General features: G+C 42.1%; 1 protein-coding gene across 1 annotated transcript in view; it reads left to right on the top strand.

The window, feature by feature from the left end:
* Window positions 1–26892, top strand: part of LOC109926748 (MAM and LDL-receptor class A domain-containing protein 1) — a 357436-nt gene that overhangs the window by 120731 nt on the left and 209813 nt on the right. Inside the window, exons 21-24 of the mRNA XM_048606938.1 lie at window positions 3168–3324; window positions 3679–3789; window positions 13712–13925; window positions 21806–22053. Of these exons, the coding sequence (XP_048462895.1) occupies window positions 3168–3324; window positions 3679–3789; window positions 13712–13925; window positions 21806–22053 (730 nt within the window). The remainder of the gene's footprint in view (window positions 1–3167; window positions 3325–3678; window positions 3790–13711; window positions 13926–21805; window positions 22054–26892) is intronic.

Here is a 26892-nt window from a genome sequence, read left to right as displayed (position 1 = left end):
TTGCTTCATTAATAATGGATTCCTCCAAGGCGCTGCTCAGATGTAAAGACTCAACTCAAAAAGTGAATTTGTTTCTGCATCGTTCAGAAGCAAGGAATTTAGGATGATGGAAGAGGAGACAATGCAGTCAATTCACATTGCAATGCAGATCACTATTCCAATCAAGCAGTTGAATTCCAAGGTTAGAGAAGATTTTGTAGAACAGGTTTTATTTTGTACAGGTTATTTTTGTTTGGGAATAACAGAATGCACAGGTGCGCTTATTGGAGTCATTGGAGGAATGTGGGAATTATCAGTTCTCCATGGAAACAAAATAGTTCTGAGTGCACTGTTGCAACAAGGGGAGGAAAGGTAACTTTTTCATTTCTTTTCTCACCCTTTTTTTGACTGTAACACGTTATTGAATTTAAAAATAGGATGTTGCATTGCCAGTTCAGTATGAATTTAACTTTGCAGTTTTTAAGAATTCCATGTCAGATATTCTTGACATTAGCAAGTAAGGAATTATTTTAAAAATATACAAATACCTCATACTTCCCATGCTAATGAACACATTCAAACATAGAAACCACTCAAGCATACAAAGACGAAATAAAGATTTATAGAATGTCAGATATTAACATCAAAGAAGGAAAAACGCTGATTTAAAAAAAGTCATTTTCTCAAAAAATCATTCATCATCCCAATGTTTGGATCTCAAATGAAGAAGTCACTTTCTACATTAATGGCTGGTTTAGTCTCTTTTCTTTTGGAGACAATGGTGCTGAATCAAAGCTTCCTTCAAAATTCTCTGTTCACTGTGTGGAGTTTCTTTTGGCTAGTCCTTCAAGTTAGAAACAGAGCTCAAAATATTAAGAGAAGTTCCAGAGAAGGTGGGGCCATGGGGGTTGGTGGGTTGGTGGGTTGCGGGTTGGGGTGGCAATGGCGATGTGGTAGTGGTGTGCAGCTGGAGATAGCCACTCTCTCCAGCATCTCTGCTAAATCCCAAATTACAAATTATTTTGGTTAAAAGATGCCTTTTTAAAAAGTCCAAGATAAGGTGAGCTCATGGAATTGCAACTAAATATTTGGTACAGGCACATCTTTGTAATAACATTAACAAAAGAAAGATAAGACATCAATAGGATCATTTCAGACTAGATTTACCATTAACAGTTGCTTTAATTTTTAAAAACTTACTGCTGCAATCACTTCTGTTTTTGAAGTCCAAGTTGGTAAATGTCTGATAGTCAAAAGTCACAGACCTGGAGTTCCTTCCCGAATAGCATTGTGGGTCTACCCATAGCAAATGGACTGCCATGGCACAAGGAGGTAGTTCAGCACCACCTTTTGAAGGGCAACTAGAAATGCGAACAAATGCTAGCCAGCCAGTAATGTCCACTTCCCACAAGAGAATAAAACAAAACTTAACATAGAAAGCTCCCACCTCAGTTCCACGAGAGGCACAAAGGGAATGAAAGCTATTATTAATTTAGTCAAGGGGACCACAAATATCATGGTATCTCATACAACGTTTGCATACCATAATAAGTGAGGCAATTTTAATGTAATGTCTTGTAAAAATAAATGACACATGACGTTCCACCTATTCTCTTTCTGGAAGGGGTTTAAAATTGCCCTCAGCCAGCATCTGAAGAGTGAACTTTATTGATGCATAAATTGTCACAAAGCTTCAGCAGATGCTTCTCTTTGTGTAGATTCAGATAAAAACACTAATGATATTGTGTTAGCAGATTCAGAAGGCAGCTAGTTGGCTTGTTGTGCCCATCAAGCTCTGTGCAAGTGTTAACAATAGCTATCGTTGTTGGCTGCTCCTTCAATTCCAAGATGATTTTTATGCAGGGTTGAGGTTTTCTGTCATATGTTTACATGTGATTGAACAAGCTGATATTTGACCTACAGGTCTTTGAGCATGTGGACAGGACTTCACACTGGGTATTGGAATTTGAAGTGCAGAATTTGCTTCCTTTCCTTCCATCTGAAGGCAAACTCAGGAACAAATACAGAAAATTCTTTCTCAGTGGAATATTCCTTGATATCTTTCAAGACACTTTCATCATTCTCCATCAACTCGCACAATAAAATCCATTGTGCTAAGTAACTCTGCACAAGCATTTCATTATTAGCCTTTAGGAAGACTAAAACAAGTCATTTTTCAAAACTTCTCACAAACATTTAATAAAGCAATTTGGCAAGAGGTACAATACATTATCAATATAGAAAATAGGTACAGGAGGAGGCTATTCAACACTTTGTGCCTGCTCTGTCATTCAGCATGATCATGGTTGATCATCCTACTCAGTATCCTGTTCCAATTTCACTCCGTAGCCTTTGATCCCTTTACCCCCAAGATCTGTATCTAACTCCTTCTTGAAAACAATTCAGTGTTTTTTCTTTAGCTGTCTCCAATGGCAGAGAAATCTGCAGGCTCATCACACTCTGGGTGAATAAGTCTCTCCTTATTTTTGTCCTAATGATCTACTCCATATCCTTAAAATGTGACCCCGGCTCAACATTAAGGCAATGTCCAAATAATTTTAAAAACCAAAAGAACTGCGGATGCTGTAAATCAGGAACAAAAACAAAGTTGCTGGAAAAGCTCAGCAGGTCTGGCAGCATCTGTGGAGGAGAAAACAGAGTTAACGTTTCGGGTCCGGTGACCCTTCCTCAGAACTGATGGTGGCTGGGAAGACGTCAGTTTATATGTAGAAAATAGGGAGGTGTGTGGGATAGGGAGTAAACGATAGGATAGAGCCCAAAAAGAGAGAAAGACAGTTAGACAGACAAAGGAGTTGCTAATGATCAGACTGGGAGGGTGAATAGTTGTTAACGGAGACTATTAGTGACTAACAACAGGGGGTATGTAGTGGCAGGCTATGTGGTAACAAGGCCTTGTGGGTGGGGTAGGGGCCTGGGACATGGGAGAGTTTAGGCCCTAAAATTAAATGTGTAACTATACTAATATTCAGCTAAAGGTCAGAAATTATGAATTGTAGCATTAGATTAAGAAAACTAAATTATAATGTAGCAAAAATCATCGAAAACATTGATTAATGTATATGCTATACGAAAATACATTTGCAGCATAAAATAAGTACAATGAAATGCCTGACTATGAAATGCAATATTGAATGAACCAGCTTTAAACATTTCACTTTTACTTGCAGGGCCACGAAGCAGGGTTGGTATCTTTACGCTGATAGTTCAAATGGAGAATTTGGTCAATCAGCTGATATCATCACTCCAGTAATAAGCCTTTCTGGTCCAAAGTGTAAACTGAGCTTTTGGTATCACATGAATGGAGTTACAATCGGGTCATTACAGGTAACATTTTTCTCTCTGTAGTAATAATTTTTTTTATATAACAAACCTGTTCTAAAGTAGAAATGCAAATATCCAGAATTAGATTTACACTTTGACTTTTTCTTGTTTATAATTATACAAAAGTGCAAAACACTTATGATTTACTTCATTAAAAAAAATCAGCAAAAAATCAAAACACTGTCTTCTAACAGCAGTCTTAATATTAGTAGCTTATATGATCAATTTTTGAAGAATCAGCTGTCTCAGTTTCTTGATTTATAAATAACTTAAATGCCAACAAAAAAAAAGAATTGATCACAATAATTTTTCTAAAATCAGACCATGTCACACCACTGCAATTTTGTTTCCCTTAAGGTCTTCAAAAAGTTTGTTAATTCGACACAGTTGCTATGGTCGCAAAGTGGTAACCAAGGTAACCATTGGAGGCGAGCAGAAGTATTACTTGGAGTTCAGAGACATTTTCAGGTTTGCTGTGATGGTTTGCTCTTTTTAATAATGTAACTTAAAGTAATGATGTACGGAAAAAGGACTCACCGTAATTCAAAGATGGACGTGCTTGTTGGATTGCTTGCCAGCTGGTGACAGCTGAAAGATGGCATATAGATGAATAGTAAATGGTAATGGGACAGTTCAAATGTTTACTCAGGCATGTTCAGGGACTGTAGCTGGAGCTTGTTTCATGGCAAGTAGTGTACATTCTGACTTCAAATCTTGAGGCTGCACCAAGCACCTAAAAAAAAAAATCTAACGGCTGACAAGCAGAAAAAGGGCCTAACACCAAGAAACAGAAAATTGCAACATTTCCAGAAAAGAGCGCAAGGAATAACACAGCAACTACTGGCCAGTCAGTTGAACCTTGAAGATGGAAAATTGACAGTTGTTGAACAATGTGGGTTCATTAGGGGAAAGTCAGAACAGATCTGTTGAGGGAAAATTACATTTAATTTAGCAGTTTAACGGGCTAACAGAGACATGTGAATCAGGGAATTTTGCTTACTTACGTAAAATCTAAAACTTTTGTGATGACTGTGGAAATAATGGGGCTTGATGGGCCAGCCCACCACCCCTGTGAGGCATAACAGCAGCATGGACACAGAATTGGTTGGGTAATTAAGAACAGAGAGTAGCAGTGAACAGTTATTTTTAAGACTAGAGGTTGATATATTTGGGAGTCCCTCGGGCATTGGTACAAGGACCACTTCTTTTATTGTTATTTTATACCTAGGTATTTCAAAGTGTGCAGACACAAAGCCTGGAAGTCTGATGAAATGTGAACAGTATAGCATTAGACTTCAAGAGGTCATTGGCAGATTTCTGGAATGGGTAGACACATGGCAGATAGAATTTAATGCAGAGAAGTGTGAAGTGGTACACTTTGGTAGTTATGGCATAAATTCTGACCAGACAGGCATTGCACCTTTTAGAGCATTACATGGCAGCACAAAACGTGAGGCTCTAGGACAATAGTCCACACTTCCAGCCAATCCCCACTCAGTGCTATGGAGACACTATAGGATCTCAGTCTATCAGTTACATATTTAATGCACAGTGACTTCAGTAAGCATAGAACTAAGGCAACGTGTATGTTTGTGATATCAAAGTATAAATGGTTAATGTCATTAATAAAAGTCAAGACATCTGACCCGAAACATCAGCTTTCCTGCTCCTCTGCTGCTGCTTGGCCTGCTGTGTTCATCCAGCTCTACACCTTGTTATCTCTACACCTTGTTATCTCAGATTCTCCAGCATCGGCAGTTCCTACTATCTCTGACTCATCAAGAAGCAGGTTTATGTGGTACCTGTTAGGTCAGCTAACTTATAGGGCAATAGTCAGATGATACCATGGTAGGCCCGAAACGTCAGCCTTTTTGCTCCTATGATGCTGCTTGGCCTGCTGTGTTCATCCAGCTCTGCACCTTGTTGTGTTGGGAAGTCATGTTGAAGTTGTACAGGACATTGTTGAGGCCTCCTCTGGAATACTGTGTTCAGATTTGGTCGCCCAGTTTTAGGAAGGATATTATTAATCTGGAGAGGGTTTAGAAGATATTTACCAGGATGTTGCCGGGTATAGAAGTTTTGAGTTATAAAGAAAGGTTGGATAGGCTGGCACTTCTATCACTGGAGCTTAGGAGATTTAGAGGCGATCTTATGGAAGCTCATAAAGTAGTGGGGAGTATATAGATAGAGTTAATGGTAGTTGTCTTTTCTGTAGGATGAGGGATTTCAAGAGTAGGGGGCACATTTTTAAGATGAGAAGAGAAAGATTTTAAAAAAGATATCAGGGTAAATTTTTTACACAGAGGGTGGTTTGTGTATGGAATGAACTTCCTGAGGAAATGGTGGATGTGGGCACAATTACAACATTTAAACGACATTTAGATAAGTACATGAATAGGAAAGGTTTGGAGGGCAATGGACCGGGAGCAGGCAGTTAGGACTAGTTAGTTTGGGATTATATTTGGCATGAACTGGTTGGACTGAAGGGTCTGTTTCCGTGCTGTATGACTCTATGACACTTCAAAGGAAAAAATCCTAAAGAAACTGTAGGGACCTGACAGTACGTGGGCACAAGTTGTGGAAGGTAGTGGGTCAAGTTGAGAAATTAGGTAAATAGGCCAATGGGATCCTAGGTCTTATATATAGAGGCTTAAAGTACAACAGCAATGAACATACAGAAAGCTGGATAAAATACTGGTTCAGTCACAGTTACAGTATTGTGAATAATGCTGGGTCCCACAGTTCTGGAAGTTCAAAGTGGTCTGGAGGGCTTAATGGTACACATGTCTTGAGGGCTGGATGAAATACATCTCGGGTCCTTTTTTTAGAGTTATTCGTGGGATGTGGGCGGCACTGGCTGGCCAGCATTTACTGCCCATCCTTAGTTGCCCTTGAGAAGGTGGCGGTGAACTGTTTTCCTGAGCCATTGCAGTCCATGTGCTGTAGGTTGACCCACAATGCTGTTAGAGAGGGAATTCCAGGATTTTGACAGTGAAGGAACGGCGATTTATTTCCAAGTCAGGATGTTGGATGGCTTGACGGGGAACATGCAGTCAGTGGTATTCCAATGCATCTATTGCCCTTGTCCTTATAGATACATGTGGTTACGGGTTTGGAAGGTGCTGTCTAAGGATCTTTTGTGAATTTCTGTAGTGCTCCTTGTAGTCACTAGACACTGCTGCTACTGAATGTCAATGGCAGAGGGAGCGGATGTTTGTGGATGTGGTGCCAATGAAGTGGGTTGCTTTGTCCTAAATGCTGTGAAAATTCTTGAGTTTTGTTGGAGCTGCACCCATCCAGACAAGTGCTGAGTATTCCATCACCCTCCTGACTTGTGCCTTGTCAATGATGAACAAGCTTTGGGGAAACAGGAGGTGAGTTACTAACCACAGTATTTCTAGCCTCTGACCTATTCTTATAGCCACTGTGTTTAAGTGGTGAGTCCAGTTAAGTTACTGGCCGTGGTAACTCCAAGGATATTGATTGCGGAATAATCAGTGATGGTAACATGATTGAATCTCAAGGGGGCGGTGGTTAGATTATCTCTTCTTGATGATAGTTATAGCCTGGCATTTGTGTGGCACAAATGTAACTTGCCACTTGTCAGCCCAAGCCTGATATTGTCCAGATCTTGTTGCATTTTAACATGGACTGCTTCAATACCTGAGGCATCGCCAATGGTGCTGAACATTGTGCAATCATCGGCGAACATCCCCACTTCTGACCTTATCATGGAGGAAAGGTCATTGATGAAGCAGCTGAAGAAGATTGGACCTAGGAAAGTACCCTGAGGAGCTCCTGCAGAGATATCCTTGATAACCCTGTCAGTTTTCACAGTCACCCGCATATGTTTGTAAGTAGGAATTTGCAGGGTCGACAGGACTGTTTCTGTTGTTGTCTTTTCTGGTGCCTAGGTTGATGCCAGGTGATCTGTCCAATTTCATATCTTTGTTGAGACTTCATAGCGACTGATACAACTGAGTGACACGCTCAGTAATTTCAGAGGGCAGTTGAGCATCAACCATATTGCTGTGGGTCTGGAGTCACACGTAGGCCAGACCAGGTGACGATAGCAGAGAACACGGTGATGTGCTTGCTGCTCAAAATGTAGACTCCTGCACATTGATAGAGGAAATGAAACGCAGACTGGGTGGTCTCTTCACAGAACACTAATGTTCTGTCCACAAAAAAAGACCTTAACCTTCCATTTGCCTGTTTCAACACAATATGTGTTCCCTGGCCAACATCTCGGTCTCAGGGTTGCTGCATTGCTGCAGTGAAACTCAGCACAAGCTGGAAGGACAGGACCTCATTTTCTGCTTGGGAACCCTGCAACTTTCTGGAATTAATATTGAGTTCAACAACTTTAGGGCCTGAGTACCTTTCCCAATGCTTTCCCTCACCGCCCCCCACACACCAGGCCTTGTCATTATACGGGCTGCTATCACACACTACCCATTGCCAGCCACTAATTGTTCCCATTAGCATCTATTCATTCCCCCAACCTAACCATTAAATAGTCCTTTGTCTGCCTAACTTCTCTCTCTTTGGGCTCGATCTCCACCTATCAGATACTGTCATCCCTACCCAACGTGATCTTCTGCAAAAAAAACCATAATTTCCCTCGCTAGCATCAGTTTTGAAGAAGGGTCAGAAGTATTAATTCTGATTTCTCTCCACAGATGCTGCCAGACCTGCTGAGATTTTCCTGCAATTTCTGTTTTCGTTTCAAGTTTCCAGCATCTGCGGTTCTTTCGGTTTTTGAGTGTATAGGGATTGAAACTAGGTTGATCTTGTTGACTATGAGATCCTTGATTTGGATTGTTAACCTGGGCCAATCAGGAAGAAGCCCTGGCTTTCCAATAAAAACAAGAAATTCAGAATCTCCTCTGTTCAGTGACTGACTCTGACTCTGAGCTGGCTGGTCACAGCCAGTGTACTGTGCACATAAGGGGTGTTCTGGGGACCTGGGTTCGAATCCTGACATGGCTGATAGTGGAATTTGAATCTAATAAATATCTGGAATTAAGAATCCAATGATGATCATGAATCCATTGTCGATTGTTGGAAAGACCCATCTGGTTCACTAATGTCCTTTAGGGAAGGAAACTGCTATCCTTATCTGGTCTGGCCAACATGTGACTCCAGACCCACAGCAATGTGGTTGATTCTTAACTGCCCTTTGGGCAATTAGGGGTGGGCAATAAATGCTGCCTAGTCAGCAACGCCCTTATCCCATGAATGAATAAAAAAAAAACCTGTGTAAACAAAGGGTGACTTGGTGACAGGATACTGGCCTCTGTACAGTTATTTCAGGGGAAAAAACGGGATTTGAATGGTTAGATTCTTGCGTTTGACCAGCCTGAATGGGCCTAAGGGCCTTCGTCTCAGACAGTATGACTTTAGGAAAGGTGTGAAAGCCTTAGAGAGAGTTCCGAAAAAAAAATTATGAGATGAGTTCAGGCAATAAAGAAGTTACATAGACTAATTGGAGAAGCTGTAGTTGTGCCGCTCCAAAAGAAGATTTGATAGATGTACTCAAAATCATGACATATCCATGAGTAGAAGGAACAATTAGCAAAGAGAAAGAGAATCAGAGGTGGCAAGAAGCTGGTTTTATTTTTCAGTGCGTGGCCGGGATGAGGAATTCACAGTGTGAGAACGTGGTGGACGCAGATTCAATTGTGGCTTTCAAAAGGGAATTGGATTTTTATTTGAAGAGTAATGTTTTTCAGAGTTCTGGGAAAGAGGTGCTAGAGTGAGATGAATTGATCTGTTCTCACAGGGAGCCAGCATGCACACTGTAGGTGTTGTAGCTATTTTATTACTGTACGACTGGGCAGAAATATTTTCATTTGTTCTATTTCTAGAAGTCCCATTCGAATTCACATGTGCGAAGCACATTAATTTATCAGCAATATTGTTTTACTTAACAACGAAAGTTTAAACCTCCAGGAAATCATAAAATATTTATTTAGTTTTCAGTTTGTTTGCCAAATTGGAAATACAGATGTGTCTTGAAGGACCTATTGAAGAGGATGACACTGATGAAAATGACGGCTTTTAAAATATTCAAAATTGCAACCTGCTCAAAAAGATCATGTTAACCAGTTTCACAGAACTGAAATTAAATAGTACAATTAAGAAATAATAACAGAAAATTCAAGAAATACTCACTCATCTGGCAGCAACTGTGGAGGGAGAGAGAGAGAGGTTTAGGGTTTTGGGTCATAAGAACATAAGAAGTACAAGCAGGAGAATATAATAGAACAGAATTAAGTTTATTGTCATGTACACTCAAGTACAGAAGGACAGGAGTACAGTGAAAAATTTACATTGTCACCCATCATGGCACCATTTTAGGTACAAAGTACCTAAGTACAAATCTTAGATACAAAAATAGAGAAACAAATAAGAAAAAAGTTAAATTATCTTACAGTGATTCATAGTATAAGTTTGAAAATAAGACATTAAGTTGAAAGGATAAACATTGCAGCCAGATAAACAGTTTACAGATAAACGTTATACTGCAGGAGATCAGCGCAGGGGCTTCCACATGTGGTCTGACCAGGCTCACAAATCGCTGACCATCCGCAGTGTCCAGGAGGAAGTAGGCTTCAGGAACTGAATGACCTCTTCATGTTTCCATAGAAACATAGTAACAGGAGTAGGCCATTCAGCCCCTTGAGCCTGTTCTGCCATTCAATGAGACTGTGGTTAATCTGTGACCTAATTCCGTATACTCGCTTTTGGCTCATACCCCTTAATATATTTGCTTAACAAAATTGTATCTGACTGAAATTTAAAATTACTAACTAATTCATCACCACTGCTGTTTGTAGAAAGAGTTCCAAACATCTACCACCCTTTGTGCGTAAAGTGCTTCCTAAGCTCTCTCCTGAATGATCTGGCCTTAATTTTTAGATTGTGTCCTCTCGTTCTAGAATCTCCAACCAGTTAAAATAGTTTATCCTTATCTAACCTGCCTTTTCCTGTTATTATCTTAAAGTCTTTGATCAGATCAGCCCGTAACTTTTAAATTCTTAATTTGTATAATCTCTCCATTCAATTTAACCCTTGAAGTTTAGGTATCATTCTTGTAAACGTACATTGCACTCTTTCTAAGGGCAAAATTCTTTCCTAAGGTGTGGTACCCAGATCTGCTCACAGTACTCCAAGTGTCGTCTAACCAGGGGTTTGTATCGCTGCAGCATAACTTCTGCGGCATTAGTTTGAGTTTGACATATTGTTGTTACATGTGCCAAGATACAGTGAAAACTGTTGTTTTGGGTGCTATGCAGACAGATCGTAACATACAAAGTGCATCAGGGTAGCAGAACAGAGTGCAGAATACAGTGTTACAGCCACAGAGAAGGTGCAGAGAGAGAGAGATCAGAATTAACATTTGACAAATTCATTCAAAAATCTGATAACAGCAGCGTAGAAGCAGTTTAGAATCAGTTTTTACATGTTTTCAAACTTTTATATCTTCTGCCCAATGGAAGAGGGTGAAAGAGAGTATAACTGGTGTGGGAGGATTGTTTTTTATGTTGGTTGCTTTCCTGAGGCAGAAGGAGGTATAAAGGGAGCCAGTGGATGGAAGGCTGCTGTGTGTGATGTACTGGGTTGTATTCATGACTCTGTAGTTTCTTGAATTCTTGGGGAGAGCAGTAACCATACCACGCTGTGAAGCTTCCGGATGGATGCTTTCTGTGGTGCATCTATACAAGCTGATAAGAGTCTTTGTGGACATGCTGAATTTCCTTTGTCTCCTGAGGAAGTAGAGACGTTGTTGTGCTTTCTTGACCATTTGAAACTTGACACTCTCAAGCATCTCCAGCTCAGCACCAGTGATGCAGACAGGGGCCTGTTCTCCACTCCGCTTCCTGAAGTCAATGACCAGCTCCTTCATTTCTCTGACGTTGATAGAGAGATTGTGTTTACACCATGCTGCTTGGCCCTCAATCTCCTTGTATTCTGTCTTGTTGTGGTTTGGGATCTGACCCACAACATTGGCATCATTAGCAAACTTATAACTGGAGTTGGGGTGAAATTTGGCCAGACAGTCGTGAGTGTATAAGGAGTATAGTAGGGAATTGACTACACAGCCTTGTGGGACGTCGGTGCTAAGGATTATGGTGAAGGAGTTGTTGTCACCTATTTTTACTGACTGTGGTCGATGGGTCAGGAATTCAAGGATTCAGTTAGACTTCAGAGATAAATTTTTTTTGGAATTATGATGTTGGAAGTGGGGCTGTAGTCGGTAAGTAGGAACCTGACATAGATATCCATGTTATCCAGATATTTCGGGGATGAGTGTAGGACCAAGGAGATGGTGTTTGCTGTGGACCTGTTGTGCAAGGGATCAATGCAATTTGGTAGGCTAGAGTCAATGTGAGCCATGACTAACCTCTCAATGCACTTCATATTTACGGAGGTCAGGAGCCACTGGGCAATAGTCATTGAGGCACACTGCATGATTTTTCTTTGGCACTGGAATGATGGTGTTCTTCTTCAAGTAGGTGGGACTTCAGATCGTAGCAAGGGGAGGTTAAAGATGTCTCCCAACAGCCAGTCTGCACAGGATCTGAGTGCACGGCCGCTCCATCCGGGCCAGTTACTTTCCGTGGGTTCACTCTCATGAAGGCCAGTCTAACGTCTGCGGCAGTGACCATGGGTACAGGTGCATCCTATGCTGTTGGGATAGGTGACATCATTTCACTGACCTTCTGTTCCAAGTGAGTGTCGAATGCATCAAGCTCATCGGGTAGGGATGTCCTGTTGTCCACGATGCTGATCGATTTCACTTTGTAGCCTGCAATTTTGAGTAAGCCTTGCCACAAACAATGAGTGTCCATATGATTGGTCTGGCTCTCAATCTTAGTTTGGTTTTGTCTCTTGGCATCTCTGATGACATTACAAAGGTCGTATCTGGATTTCCTGTACTGGCCAGGGTTTCCCGACTTGTACACCTCAGATCTGGCATTCTGTGGCGAGTGGACTTCCCAGTTCATCCGTGGCTTCCGGCTGGGAAACATTTGAATTAACTTCTTCGGCACGCAGTCTTCTCCACACTTATTAATTAAGTCTGTGATGGTAGTGGTATACTCATTGAGGCTGGCTGCTGAGTTCTTGAATATGGACTAGTTTACTGACTCTAAGCAGTCCTGTAGAAGCCGTTCCATTGCTTCAGACTAACATTGCACTACTTTCTGTACTGGGTTCTCGTGCTTCAATTTCTGCTTGTAAGTCAGGCGGAGCAGCACAGCATGGTAATCTGATTTTCCAAAATGCGGACAAGGAATGGAGCAGTAGGCATCTTTTGATGGTTGTATAGCAATGGTCAAGATGTCCGGACCTCTGCTGGGACAGGAGACATGTTGACGGTATTTTGGTAGCATATTCCTGAGGTTGGCCTGGTTGAAGTCATCAGCTATGATGACAAGGCCTTGGAGTATTCTGGAGCAAGCTGGCATGGAAAGGGATGTAAAGTCAAATGGCAGGTAGGGAGATATAGTTCCTCATCACCAACCCACTTCCATTGGTATTTTACCAATTCACGACTTAACGGCCTCCCGCTGCTGTACTTTTCCAGTGGCTGGGCCTACCCCAAATAGCAGGTTGGCAGGCCCAGGAGGTTTAGCCCTGGTGGCATGGAAGTTGTGATGTGCCTCTTACTGGGCACCCTATAGCTAGTGGAGCACAATAGTTTACTTTCTCAACACCTCTCTGACGTCCACTTTTGAAATCCATTTCCTGGCAGACTTTCCTATTCTCTCAGTACCTCGGTGTTTGTGACAGTCACTGTCCTAACTCCCTCAAATCTAGCATAGGCACACTTAAAATGTTGTCTGAAGGTTCAGACAAATCTGACTGATCCACACGAAGCTTACCAGGCCCAATTCTCCCTGGTCAAAACCATCAACCTCAAGCAAACCAATCCTAGACTTATCTGCTGTCACATACTCCTTAACCTTCTGATCCTTACAAGCATTACCTCTATGAGAAAGTGCAAAGAGCTCATGACTTATCTCTTATCAAGTTGACTTAGCTACCTCTCCTGTATCCTCCTCTTCCCTCTGCCTGTTTTTTTTAAAACCACCCTCAAATATCCCCAAATACTCATACACTGCTCTTTTAAACAGGTTTCACTAATTTTCTAAGCACCCAAATTCTCAATGAACCCCAAATGTTACCAGCACTTGCTGAAGATGAGAAAGAGACAAAATAGTAGGAACAAAAAAAAAGTACCAGTACTGTTGCCAAAAGTCAAAGGTGGACTCTGCATATTGAAATAAACACAACAAATTTGATATATAGACACTTCAACTGTCATTATGAATAAGCAATGAATCAAAATAATGACTGACTCATTGTTAAATCTTTACAGGTTTTCTTAAGAGCCATTCGAGGTGTGAGCTACATGGGCGACATTACAGTGGATGACATTTCCTTTGAAAATTGTTCTTCTCTTCTGATCCCAGAAAGACAGTGCAGCTCTGATGAATATTCATGTGCCAACAAGTATTGTATCCCTAAAAGGCAGCTCTGTGACTTCAACAATGACTGTGCTGATGATTCTGATGAACATCCAGTCATCTGCAGTGAGTAATCAACAAGCTTGGGTGAACCAAACAGATTTAAACTTCAGTCAGTTGTAAAAAGATAAATTTACTGGATCTCCAGATGTTATTCCTTTGGTAACTGTGCTACAGGGAGGATTTCTTGTTTTGTTTTATGTCTTGTGAATAGAACAAAAATAATCTCTATCAAATGACATGACTCTGTTCACAATATTGGCCTGATGTCAATTAAATAGTGATCACTATACATGTGTTTACCCACTGCTTATACCTTTAGCTGTACATAGTTCTTACGGCTGTAGGGATCACAGGGATAAAGTGAAAATGGAGTACTGTGTTAGATGACCAGCCATGATCATATTGAATGGCGGAGCAGAATCAAAGAGTGAAAAGGTCTACTCCTGCTCCTATTTTAAATATTTCTATGTTTATATAAATGATTATTTTGTTCTTCTTTCAACTAACTCCTGTGTATTTAACTAAGCCAACCTTGATTTATATTCTGATCACTTCCGTTCAATCCACTAAAGTTTATTTTGTGCAGAGCCCAATAGAAATGATTACTAACGTTGGTGTTTATATCAAATGCAGCAGCAAACTAATACAGGTCCAAATTATTTTAGCTAGCTTTGCTCTTTGATTACTCACAGATTGGAAATTCAACTATTCTATACAAAGCTGAGTCTGAGGCAGGTGTAAGTCCGAGGAATGTGTTGAAGCTAGGTTAGTTTAGTTGAGATTTATGTTTGAATTTACCTTGACTGACCTGCTTGATGGCATAGGAATCTTAAACGGAGATATAGGAAGTGCATTAAACACACCTGTTTTTATTTGAGCACCATGTGGATGGTGGCATGGATGTCTCATTTCATAGAACATAGAACAGTACGGCACAGTACAGGCCCTTCGGCCCACGACGTTGTGCCGAACTTTTACCCGAAACCTAAGGTCTATCTGACCTCCACCACTACCTTATACTATCATCCATATGCCTATCTAATAGCTGCTTAAATGCCCCTAATGAGGCCAACTCCACTACCCTCTCCGGCAATGCATTCCACGCCCCTACCACTCTCTGAGTAAAGAACTTACCTCTGACGTCTCCCCAATATCTACCTCCTTTCACTTTAAAACTATGTCCCCTCGTAAAAACTACCTCCACCCTAGGAAAAAGTCTCTGGCTGTCTACTGTATCTATACCTCTGATCATTTTGTACACATCTATCAAGTCACCTCTCATCCTTCATCGTTCTAAAGAGAAAAGCCCTAGGTCTCTCAACCTTTCCTTGTAAGACCTTCCCTCCATTCCAGGCAACATCACGGTAAATCTCCTCTGCACCTTTTCCAATGCTTCCACGTCTTTCCTGTAATGAGGTGACCAGAACTGGACACAATACTTCAGATGTGGCCGAACCAGGCTTTTGTATAGCTGGAGCATAACTTCACGGCTCTTGAACTCAATCCCTCTATTAATGAAAGCTAACACACCATATGCCTTCTTAACAACTCTATTCACCTGGGTGGCAGCTTTCAGGGAACTGTGAACATGAACCCCAAGATCCCTCTGCTCCTCCACACTGCCAAGAATCTTTCCGTTAACTCTGTATTCTGCTTTCAAGTTTGTCCTTCCAAAATGAATCACTTCACACTTTTCAGGGTTAAACTCCATCTGCCACTTCTCAGCCCAGCTCTGCATTCTATCAATGTCCCTTTGTAACCTAGAACAGCCCTCCGCACTGTCCACAACGTGACCCACCTTCACATCATCTGCGAACTTGCTAATCCACCCTTCCACTCCTTCACGCAAATCATTTACAAAAATCACAAATAGAAGAGGACCCAGAACAGATTCTTGTGGTACACCACTCGTAACTGAGCACCATGTTGAATATTTTGCATCCACTACCACCCTTTGTCGTCTAAGGGTCAGCCAATTCTGAATCCAATCTACCACATTTCCCCCTATCCCATGCCTCCTTACCTTCTGCATGAGCCTACCATGGGGAACCATATCAAACGCCTTACTTAAATCCATGTATACCACATCCACTGCTCCACCTTCATCCACGTGTTTGGTCACCTCTTCAAAGAATTCAATAAGGTTTGTGAGGCATGATCTACCCCTCACAAATCCATGCTGACTATCACGAATCAAACTGTGCCTTTCCAAGTGATCATAAATCCTGTCTCTCAGAGCCCTTTCCAATAATTTGCCCACCACTGATGTAAGACTAACTGGTCTGTAATTTCCGAGGTTATCCCTGTTCCCTTTTTTGAACAAGGGAATGACGTTTGCCTCTTTCCAATCTTCCGGCACTGTACCCGTGGACAGTCAGGATGAAAAGATCATCGCCAAAGGCCCTGCGCTCTCGTCCCTCGCTTCCCATAGAATCCTTGGATAAATCCCATCAGGCCCGGGGGACTTATCTATCTTCAACTTCCTCAAAATTCCTAGCACATCTTCTTTATTAACATCAACCTCCTCTAGCCTACCTATCTGTTTCACAATGTCCTCCTCGACAACTAGGTCCCTCTCAGTTGTGAATACTGAAGAAAAGTATTCATTAAGGACTTCTCCTATCTCTTTAGGCTCTGTGCACAAATTCCCTTTACAATCCTTGATCGGCCCTACCCTTTCTCTGGTCATTCTCTTGTTCTGCACATACATGTAAAAAGCCTTGGAGGTTTCCTTGATCCTATCCGCAAGGTTTCCTCATGCCCCCTTGTAACTCTCCTAAGCCCTTTCTTCAGCTCCTTCCTGGCTAACTTGTATCCCTCTAGAGCCTTTTCCGTTCCTCTTTTCCTAAACCTTACATAAGCCTCCTTCTTCCTCTTAACCAGACCTCTCTCGAGAACCATGGCTCCCTCACTCGACCGCATCTTCTCTACCTGCTAGGGACAAACATATCAAGCACATGCAGTATGCATTCCTTAAACAATCTCCACATTTCTGTGGTGCTCTTCCTTGACAGCATCTGTTCCCAATTTATGTTACCCAGTTCTTGCCTAACTGAATTGTAATTACCCTTCCCCCAATTATAAACTTTACCCTGCCATATGTACCTATCCTTATCCATGACTATCGTGAAAGAAACAGAGTTATGATCACTATCGCCAAAATACTCTCCTACCAACAGGCCTAACACTTGGCCCGGTTCGTTGCCAAGCACCAAATCCAAAGTGGCCTCTCCTCGTGTTGGTCTATCTACATACTGTGTCAGGAATCCTTCCTGAACGCACTGGACAAAATCTGCTCCATCTAAACTATTACAACTAAAATGTTTCCAATCAATATTTGGAAAGTTGAAGTCACCCATGACTACAACCCTGTGACTTCTGCACCTTTCCAGTATCTGCCTCCCAATCCGCTCCTCCACTTCTCTGCAACTATTAGGGGGTCTGTAAAAAACCCCCAACAAAGTGACTGCTCCTTTCTTGTTCCTGACCTCAACCCAAACTGACTCTGTGGACATATCATTCTCGAACTGCCTTTCAGTAGCTGCTATACTCACCCTGACTAGCAATGCCACTCCCCCACCTCTTTTTCCACCCTCCCTATTTCTTTTAAAGCATCTAAATCCTGGAACTTCCAACATCCATTCCTCTCCCTGAGTTCCCCAAGTTTCTGTAATGGCCACAACATCGTAGTTCCAAGTACTGACCCATGTTCTAAGTTCATCCGCTTTATTTCTGATACTTCTTGCATTGAAGTATACACACCTCAAACCATCTCGGTGTCCGCAATTACGCTCCATCGACCGCATTTCTTTATAAACCACCTCACTCCCTGTTGTCTCTGTTGGAAGGCCAAATACCTCATCCTCTGAATTATAAATCCGGTTCCCCACCCCCAGCCAAACTAGTTTAAACCATCCCGTGCAGCTCTAGCAAACCTCCCTCCCAGGATATTTGTGCCCTTCTGGTTCAGGTGCAACCAGTCCTTACTGTACAGGTCCCACCTTACCCAGAATGTGCTCCAATTATCCACATAATGGAAGCCCTCCCTCCTACACCAGCCCTGTAGCCACGTGTTTAGCTGCACTCTCTCCCTACTTCTTACCTCGTTATCTTGTGGCACTGGTAGTAATCCAGAGATAACTAGCCTTTATGTCTTGGACTTCAGCTTCCAACCTAACTCCCTGTAGTCGTTTTTCACATTCTCAGTCCTTTTTCTACCAATGTCATTGGTACTGATGTGTACCATGACTGCTGTTTGCTCACCCTCCCCCTTAAGGATCTTGAAGACACGATCCGAGACATCACGGACCCTGGCACCCGGGAGGCAACATACCATCCGTTCATCTCGTTCACGTCCACAGAACCGCCTGTCTGTGCATCTTACTATTGAATCCCCCACTACATTTGCTCTCCTATTCTCCCCCCTTCCCTTCTGTGCCACAGGGCCAGGCTCAGTGCCAGAGACCTGTTCGCTATGGCCTTCCCCTGGTAGGTCGTCCCCCCCACAGTATCCAAAACGGTATACTTATAATTGAGGGGAACGGCCACAGGGATCCCTGCACTGTCTGCCTATTCCCTTTCCCCTTCCTGACAGTCACCCAGCTACCTTTTTCCTGTACCTTGGGTGTGACCACCTCCCTGTACTCCTCTCTATCACCCCCTCTGCCTCCCGAATGATCCGGAGTTCATCCAGCTTCAGCTCCAGTTCCCTAACACGGTTTTTGAGGAGCTGGAGTTGGGTGCACTTCTCGCAGGTGAAGTCAGAGGGGACACCAGCAGTGACCCTTACCTCCCACATCCTGCAAGAGGAGCATGCAACTGCCCTAGCTTCCATTCCCTCTACTCGAGATTTCCAGAAGAAGAATAAAAAAAAAAGCCTTACCTGACCGAAGCTCCACACAGTCTTTTTTGGTGAGAGGAGGAGGACGGGTGGGAGACACAACACGTGTAGTGTTTCGGGTTTAGCCAATGTCCGAATTTATCTGTTTCTTCCTGGCTCGCGTTCCCTCCACACACCCACCGCTGAAAACAAGAGGGCCGCTTGCTGCACGAGGTAAGTTTTTTATACAGGGAGAATACAAAAACTGCCTTACCTTCCCGTCAGCACTCTGGCTCGCGCTGCTGCCGCTGAAAATAATCCTCATTTTTGAGATACAAATATTTATATCTGAAAAGCCAATTATGAGTGACAAGGTTGGTGAATTCTGTTAAGGTATAACATTGATTGGGTCTCTTAATTTAACAATGAATCTTGTTTATTTTGAATCGTTATGAAACAAAAACTAACTTTAAACTTCATAATTAGAAAGTAAGAAGAGGAAGACTTGTATTTATGTAACACTTTTCACAAGCAGCAGGTGTTTCAAAGTGCTGTACAGCTAATGAAGGACTGTTAAAATTTAGTCACTTTTGCAAAATATGAAAATGACACCCATAGCAGGCTCCCACAAATTGCAATGTGATCACGATCAGATAACCTTTTTTGTAATGTTTTTTAAACTGTGAATATTGGCCTGGTCATCAGGGATATCTCCCCTATTATTCTTTGAAATAGTACCATGGGATCTTTATATTCGCCTGAGAAGATAGATAGAGCCTTAGTTTAATATCTTTAAATTCATAAGTTAAATAGCGAAGAAGATATTGAATAGAGTGACGACATTCACCACATTGAGTTAACATATTGAGTTATAAATACATAACTCCTCCTTGAGGATTTTTGCCTGACTAGTTGGTGTTCTGTAAATACATGGATGAAAAACAGAATTCTTTAAGTGTTTCCATCTCACTAAGGCAAATTCAGGAAAATCAACATGCAACAACCTGCTTTGAAAACTCTGCTTGCATTTTGACAACTGTGACTAATTCCACCTCAGCAACTGAAACAATCAACAATATTCCAAATAAACTGGCCCATGACATTCTAAAAGAAACAGTTTATTTGCTCTCTCTCCCAACATTAATAGATCATTTAAAACATCCATGATTTGGGCCCAGATCCAAATTTACATCTTTGCCAAAAACTAATCAGTTTTACATTGGGCCTGTCTGTGTACCCTGTTCTGCTGAACTTTTTTCCATTAGTTTTTGAGAAACATGATTAATAGACAAATTGGATGTGTAAATGTGGTTCAATTCTTACATCAATGTTTTTCTTCTCTATCACTCTGACTGGATCAAAGCATATCAGACCAATGTTTTGAAGGGGGGATTCTTAGAAGATCCTATTGAAAACAAAATAAAGTAGCTGTTTCATACTGCAAAATAATTTCATTGGCAGCATTTCCTCTAATTTCATTATTACCGTAATTAGTGAGCAAATGCATATAAATTACAAAGGCATTGATATAGCACCTGTCATGACATCAGTATGCCCTGATATGTTTGGTGTAGAATGAACTGAAAAGTACAGACAAAAAGTCTGTAGTAGATGCTAGGATGAGCCTACTGTGAACATCGACTTCTGACATCACCAGTGTTACCAGGCTGGATTTTAACTCTGTGCAAGTGAGTTTGAGTGAGTCAAAATCTCAACAATATGTTTTAAGGCTAGATCCCTCAATATTATTTCAACGAATGGTGTGAACCATTGGAAAAGGAAGAGTGAAGAGGTGTGGAGTACCATGAACTATGTACACAATCCTTACCATTGCTCATCAAGTGAGATGAGCTCATTGTGCCATTGAACTCTTTAATGTAGATTTGCTGTCACTATCCTCTTTCAGGGCATGGACCTACGTGTCTGACTTGGTTAAGTGCGGTAGAGGAAAATGACTTGTTAGTCTAATGAGAAGAGACTCTCATCTTGAGGTGTATCTATTTGCAATCATGCAATAAATTACAAGTTACGTGATTGACAGAGATGATGAGCTACCTCAAATAGTTGGTCTTATTCCTTCAAGATCCTAAATTGATCTTCCACCAAGCCCCATATTGTGATTATGAATGGTGCTTAAAGCACTTCTCAGCATTAAATTTTTCATAACCATACACTCTTATATAACAGAACTGTTTCTCAGTAGTACAGAAGATGGCAAAGTTTGATGCATAATTTCAGATAGGAGTATGTAAAAATGCCCTGAAACCAAGCCAGGATCCAAATACAATGGGTTTTCATCTTTGCTGCCAGTGTCTGTGGGGTCCAGCGTAAGTAGAACCTTCTCCAATCCCAGACAAGGTTGGAACATGTAGGCAAGACGGAAGTGAGTATCAGTTGATCCAGTCTGATATTCTAGGTGAGAAAATATTTACTAGTCTCTTGAATAGTAACACATAGCTGACATGGGACTTGGGCAGTCAAGATCTGAATATTTCGGGCAACTTCTTACAGTCCCTCTGACATCATAATAGGGGTCAAATATCTTTCAAAATGACCTTTCATTTTTTCTGGGCTCGTGGTGACATCAAGAGAGTGGAAGCCTACTCCCACTACCTTTTTCCCACTGCTCTATTTCAGGTGGTGCCCAACCTGACATGAAATTTTAACAATGTAACCGTCCTTGTTCAGAATATCTGGGGAGGTCCGTGATGGATGTTCCTAGTGGGTAAATTCTGGTACTCACATCCGAATTTTGACTTTCAAACTTTTAGTCTGTAAGCATTTATCTCTGACCTGTGCTCCTACAGTCAGAGGAAGTATGACTACAGAACAGCAGGGTTGGATGAAACAAAAGAGATGTGAGGATGGATGAGAGTTTGGGATTTCTTTGATTAACTTTGAGGATCAGGGATCGCTTATGCAGAAGTTTACCTCAGGAGATTAAAGTGTGACTTGAACCTGGAGGTTCTGCCTCAGAGTTAGGAATGCTACCACTGTGTCACAGAACCTCCATTGTTTGAATCAGGAACAAAATATTAAAAATGACATTGTATTAACATCTCCATATTCAGATAAAAACAGGGAAATGATTTTAAAAATTGAATGAGACTTTTTTCATTCACAGGTACAATTTTGGGGCGTTGTGATTTTGAATTTGATCTTTGCTCCTGGAGACAGTGGAGAAATGATAACTTTGACTGGATTCTCAAAGTGGGAAGTACACCAACGTTAGGTACCTGTCCAACAACTGATCACACTCTAAGAAATCCAACTGGTCATTATATTTATATTGAAAACCCATTCTCACCACTACCTGGACATGTAGCAAGGATTTCTGGTCCATCGATTAGTAAGAGAAGCAGAGATTGCAAGGTAGTAACGGTTTTATTGGCCAAACTTAATTCTTATAAGAAGGAAGTAGTTTCTTTACATAAAAAAAAATTGGTAGCAATGAATATTTAGAAAATTCAAATTTTCATACTTAATGTCAGTGGGAATTGTTTTTCATTCATTGGACTGGGCAGTGCTGGCTAGGCCAGCATGTATTGTCCATCCCTAATTGTTCAGCGGGATGCTAAGAGTTGAGTGCATTGCTGTGAGTCTGGAGTCACAAGTAGGATGACAGATTTCCTTTCCTTACCTGGGCAGCCTACATGTGACTCCAGACTCTCAGCAATGCATTTGACTCTTAACATCCTTCTGGACAATTAAGGATGGACAGTAAATGTTAGTCAAGACTGTATCAGCCACATCCAATGAATAAAAAAATGCACTGATATTAACTAGGAAAACTTGAATTTTCTAAGTGTGCATTGATGTACAGATAAATGTACTTACTGATACCTTATCTGCTTACATCTGCTTATCAAATGGAAATATTTGTTGACCTAAGGTTTTAAATACATGAATTGATGAAAATAAGGTATTAACCAAGTGGAATGTTTGTTTATGTAAGTGATGTGTTTTTGCAATTACACTGAATTGGATGTTTATTTTCTGTCAATAAGTATGTTTTATTTCACAATAGTGACATAGCTTTGTAACTTTAGACTTGTAACTTTATTTTTGGTCATGATGCCTCCTGATTAATACCTATCCTGGGTATAATTTGAGTTGGCATGGCACTGAGTTAATGTAAGGTTTAAAGGTCATTTGGGATAATTGAGGCATATAGAGTATGAGCAGCCACCTGGTGGATATATGAGAATACAGTAATAGAGGTATTATGTACAGTTTTGGTCTCCTGATGCGAGAAAAAGAATTCTGGCTATGAAAGGAATGCAGTGAAGGTTTACTTAACTGATGCCTGGGATGGCAGGATATAGGAAGAGAGTTTGGATCGGTTAGAATCATATTCAGTGGAGTTGGGAAGAATGAGGGAGGATCTTGTTGAAACCTAGAAAATTGTAAAAGGATTGGACAGGGTAAATGCGGGAAGAATGTTCCCGATGACCAAGGAATCTAGAACTAGGGGTCACAGTTTAAGGATACGGGGTAGGCTATTCAGGACTAAGATGAGGTGAAATGACATCACCCGGAGAGAGGTGAGCCTGTGACATTCTCCATCTCAGAAAGTGGTTGAAGCCAAAGCGTTGAATATTTTAAAGAAGAAGGTAACTATAGTTCTCAGGGCCAAAGGGAGAAAATGGGAGCAGGGTGCTGATTTGGATGATCAGGGGTGATCATATTGATTGGTAGGGCAGGTTTGAAGGGCTGAATGGCCTCCCCTCCTCCTATTTGCTTTGTTTCTTTGTTTCTATGGAGTGAGAGGGGCCATTGGGATGGCTGTAACTGTCAACCTGCATAGCTTGGCATGATAGAAAATTAGTGGGTGACAGCATGAGGGATGTTCCCAGTTTAAATTTTTGGTTTTAAAGTTTCCTTACAGTGTTAGAATCCCCAGCTTGCCTTGGGAACCAGGCAACTTCTTAGTCTCTTTCTGGGTCAGCTGGCCCAACTCCTAACCTAGCACAGCCCACAGCCCCAAGAAAATTGAGTCAGCATTTGTAAAATTTGGTGTCACAGGTGAAGCAGCATTTCACCTGGACCTCTTCCAATCTTGTATATTGTATTCACTGCACCCAATGTGACCTACTCTTTCTTGGAGAAACTTCAGGCAGACTGGGTGATTGCTTTGCAGACTACCTCCAGTCCATGCGTAAGCATGACCCAACCATTTTAACACAGCGTCCTGCTCACGTGCCCACTTGTCTGTCCTTGGCATGCTGCAATGCTCCAGCAAATCACAGTGAAAACTGTAAGATCAACATCTCATCTTCAGACGAGGCATTTTACAACCTTCTGGACTTAATATTGAGTTCAGCAGCTTCAGGTTGTGAATCCATTCCTTCCCTTTCTTTTAGCTTTGCTTAATACATTTTCTGTCAATATGTCCTCCGTCCCCCACCCCACTCCAGTTGAACTGTCTGCTCTATCCAGTCTGGCAGTTAGATTAGGGATGGACAGTAAATGTTAGTCTAGAGTGTATCAGCCACATCCAATGAATAAAAAAATGCACGGATATTAACTATGAAAATTGTTCTGCCATTCTTGCATTCTGATTACTTAATCTGAACTATCAATACCCTTTCTCCCCGAGCACTCCAACACCACCCCCAACACCCACCATTGCATAAATACTGTCACCTCCACACTTGACATCAGCTCTGATGAAGGGTCATCTAGACTTGAAACGTTAGCTTGCTCTCTCTCCATGGAAGCTGCCTGACCTGCTGTTATCTCCAGCACTTCTTGTTTTAGTTCAAAAATGGAAAAGTGGAATGAATAATTCTACTGTCCGGTCTTTAAAGTAAACAGTGATCTTGAGGTTGGGTTTGGAGTATTTAACATATAAGGAATAAGGTAAATACTCTGGTATATGTTTAATATTTTTTAAACTAGAGGAGGCTAGAGAGTAATTTATGAATAACTAATGGCAAGGCAGCTTGACCTGTTGGAATGCTCCTTCTGGAATTGTGGGAAGTCAAGGATATTTCCAGAGTCCACGATGGCCACATGTGCAGGAAATGTCTCCAGATCAGTGACTGGAAATCTATATTTCAGATCTGGAGTGACGGCTGACAAGGGCTAACACATCCAGTCTCACTTGCTGGGTATTTCCAGTATTTTCTGTCTTTTCCAATTCTGAAATCCTATTATTCAGATTTTGTCCCATCAACAGAGCTGCTTCTTTACTGTGATGTAAAATATTGTGTTGTAGGAATCACCAATGGAACTACAGTAAAAAACAAGGGGAAGAGAATGTGGACACTGTAAGAAGTGACTTAGAGGCAATTATAACATCTATCACATTGTTTTGTGGGGAGTACGATGATAATCTGTATCCTCTTCAACCGTACATTCCTAGAATAAAGCAAAGAACTGAGAACTCTGGAGATCTGCAACAAATCAGAATTTGCTGGCAAAGCTCAGCAGGTCTGGCAGTTTCTGCGGCAGGAAAGCCAAATTAACTTTTCGGGTCCGATGACTCTTCATCAGAAGACTCGAGTCAATGGACTCGAAACATTAATTCTGCTTTCTTCCTACAGATGCTACCAGACTTGCTGAATTCCACCAACAATTTCTGCTCTTGTAACATTCCTAGAGCAGGGATTTTATAACTTCTGAGCACATTTGAAAAGAAATGCTGCCATATGCATCTTTAATCCATTCCATACCTGTTAGTAAAGATGTTCCTAATATTCAGTTTTCTCAAAACATAAGCTATCACCTAAAACCACACACACTTCATTTTTCATTACATTCAGCATTCTTCTTTTAAAAATATCAATCTGAGACAAAATCAAAAACAAAAGTTACTTTCTCAAGTCTAATTTTCTAAACTGTATAAACAACTAACCAGAGATAGTAGGAACTGCAGATGCTGGAGAATCCGAGACAACAAGGTGCAGGGCTGGATGAACACAGCAGGCCAAGCAGCATCATAGGAGCAGAGAGGCTGACGTTTCGGGCCTAGACCCTTCATCAGAAAAGGGGGAGGGGAAGGGGGTTTTGAAATAAATAGGGAGAGAGTGGGAGGCGGATAGAAGAGGGATAGAGGAGAGGATAGGTGGAGAGGAAACAAACAGGTCGAAGAGGCGGGGATGGGGCCAGGAAAGGTGAGTGTAGGTAGGGAGTTAGGAAGGGGATAGGTCAGTCCAGGGAGGACGGACAGGTCAAGGGGGCGGGATGAGGTTGGTCGGTAGGAGATGGAGGTGCGGCTTGAGGTGGGAGGAGGGGATAGGTGGGAGGAAGAACAGGTTAGGGAGGCAGGGACGAGTTGGACTGGTTTTGGGATGCGGTGGGGGGAGGGGAGATTTTGAAACTTGTGAAATCCACATTGATACCATTGGGCTGCAGGGTTCCCAAGCGGAATATGAGTTGCTGTTCCTGCAACCTTCGGGTGGCATCGTTGTGGCACTGCAGGAGGCCCAGGATGGACATGTCGTCTGAGGAATGGGAGGGGGAGTTGAAATGGTTCGCGACTGGGAGGTGCAGTTGTTTGTTGCGAACCGAGCGTAGGTGTTCTGCAAAGCGGTCCCCGAGTCTCCGCTTGGTTTCCCCGATGTAGAGGAAGCCACACCGGGTACAGCGGATGCAGTATACCACATTGGCAGATGTGCAGGTGAACATCTGCTTGATGTGGAAAGTCTTCTTGGGGCCTGGGATGGGGGTGAGGGAGGAGGTATGGGGGCAGGTGTAGCACTTCCTGCGGTTGCAGGGAAAAGTGCCGGGTGTGGTGGAGCTGGAGGGGAGTGTGGAGCGGACAAGGGAGTCACGGAGAGAGTTGTCCCTCCGGAAAGCAGATAAAGGTGGGGAGGGAAAGATGTCTTTGGTGGTGGGGTCGGATTGCAGATGGCGGAAGTGTCGGAGGATGATGCGTTGGATCCGGAGGTTGGTGGGGTGGTACGTGAGGACGAGGGGGATTCTTTTTTGGTTTTTATTGCGTGGACGGGGTGTGAGGGATGAGGTGCGGGAGATGTGGGAGACACGGTTGAGGGCGTTCTCGACCACCGAGGAGGGGAAGTTACGGTCCTTGAAAAACGAGGACAACTGAGATGTACGGGAGTGGAATGCCTCATCCTGGGAGCAGATGCGGCGGAGGCGAAGGAATTGGGAATAGGGGATAGCATTTTTGCAGGAAGGTGGGTGGGAGGAGGAGTATTCTAGGTAGCTGTGGGAGTCGGTGGGCTTGAAATGAATATCGGTTTC

The sequence above is a fragment of the Rhincodon typus genome, chromosome 2, assembly GCF_021869965.1.
Source record: "Rhincodon typus isolate 14 chromosome 2, sRhiTyp1.1, whole genome shotgun sequence".
In the NCBI taxonomy this organism is placed as follows: domain Eukaryota; kingdom Metazoa; phylum Chordata; class Chondrichthyes; order Orectolobiformes; family Rhincodontidae; genus Rhincodon; species Rhincodon typus.
Note: the sequence above shows the minus strand (reverse complement) of the source record. Positions and strands in the feature narration are given on the sequence as shown.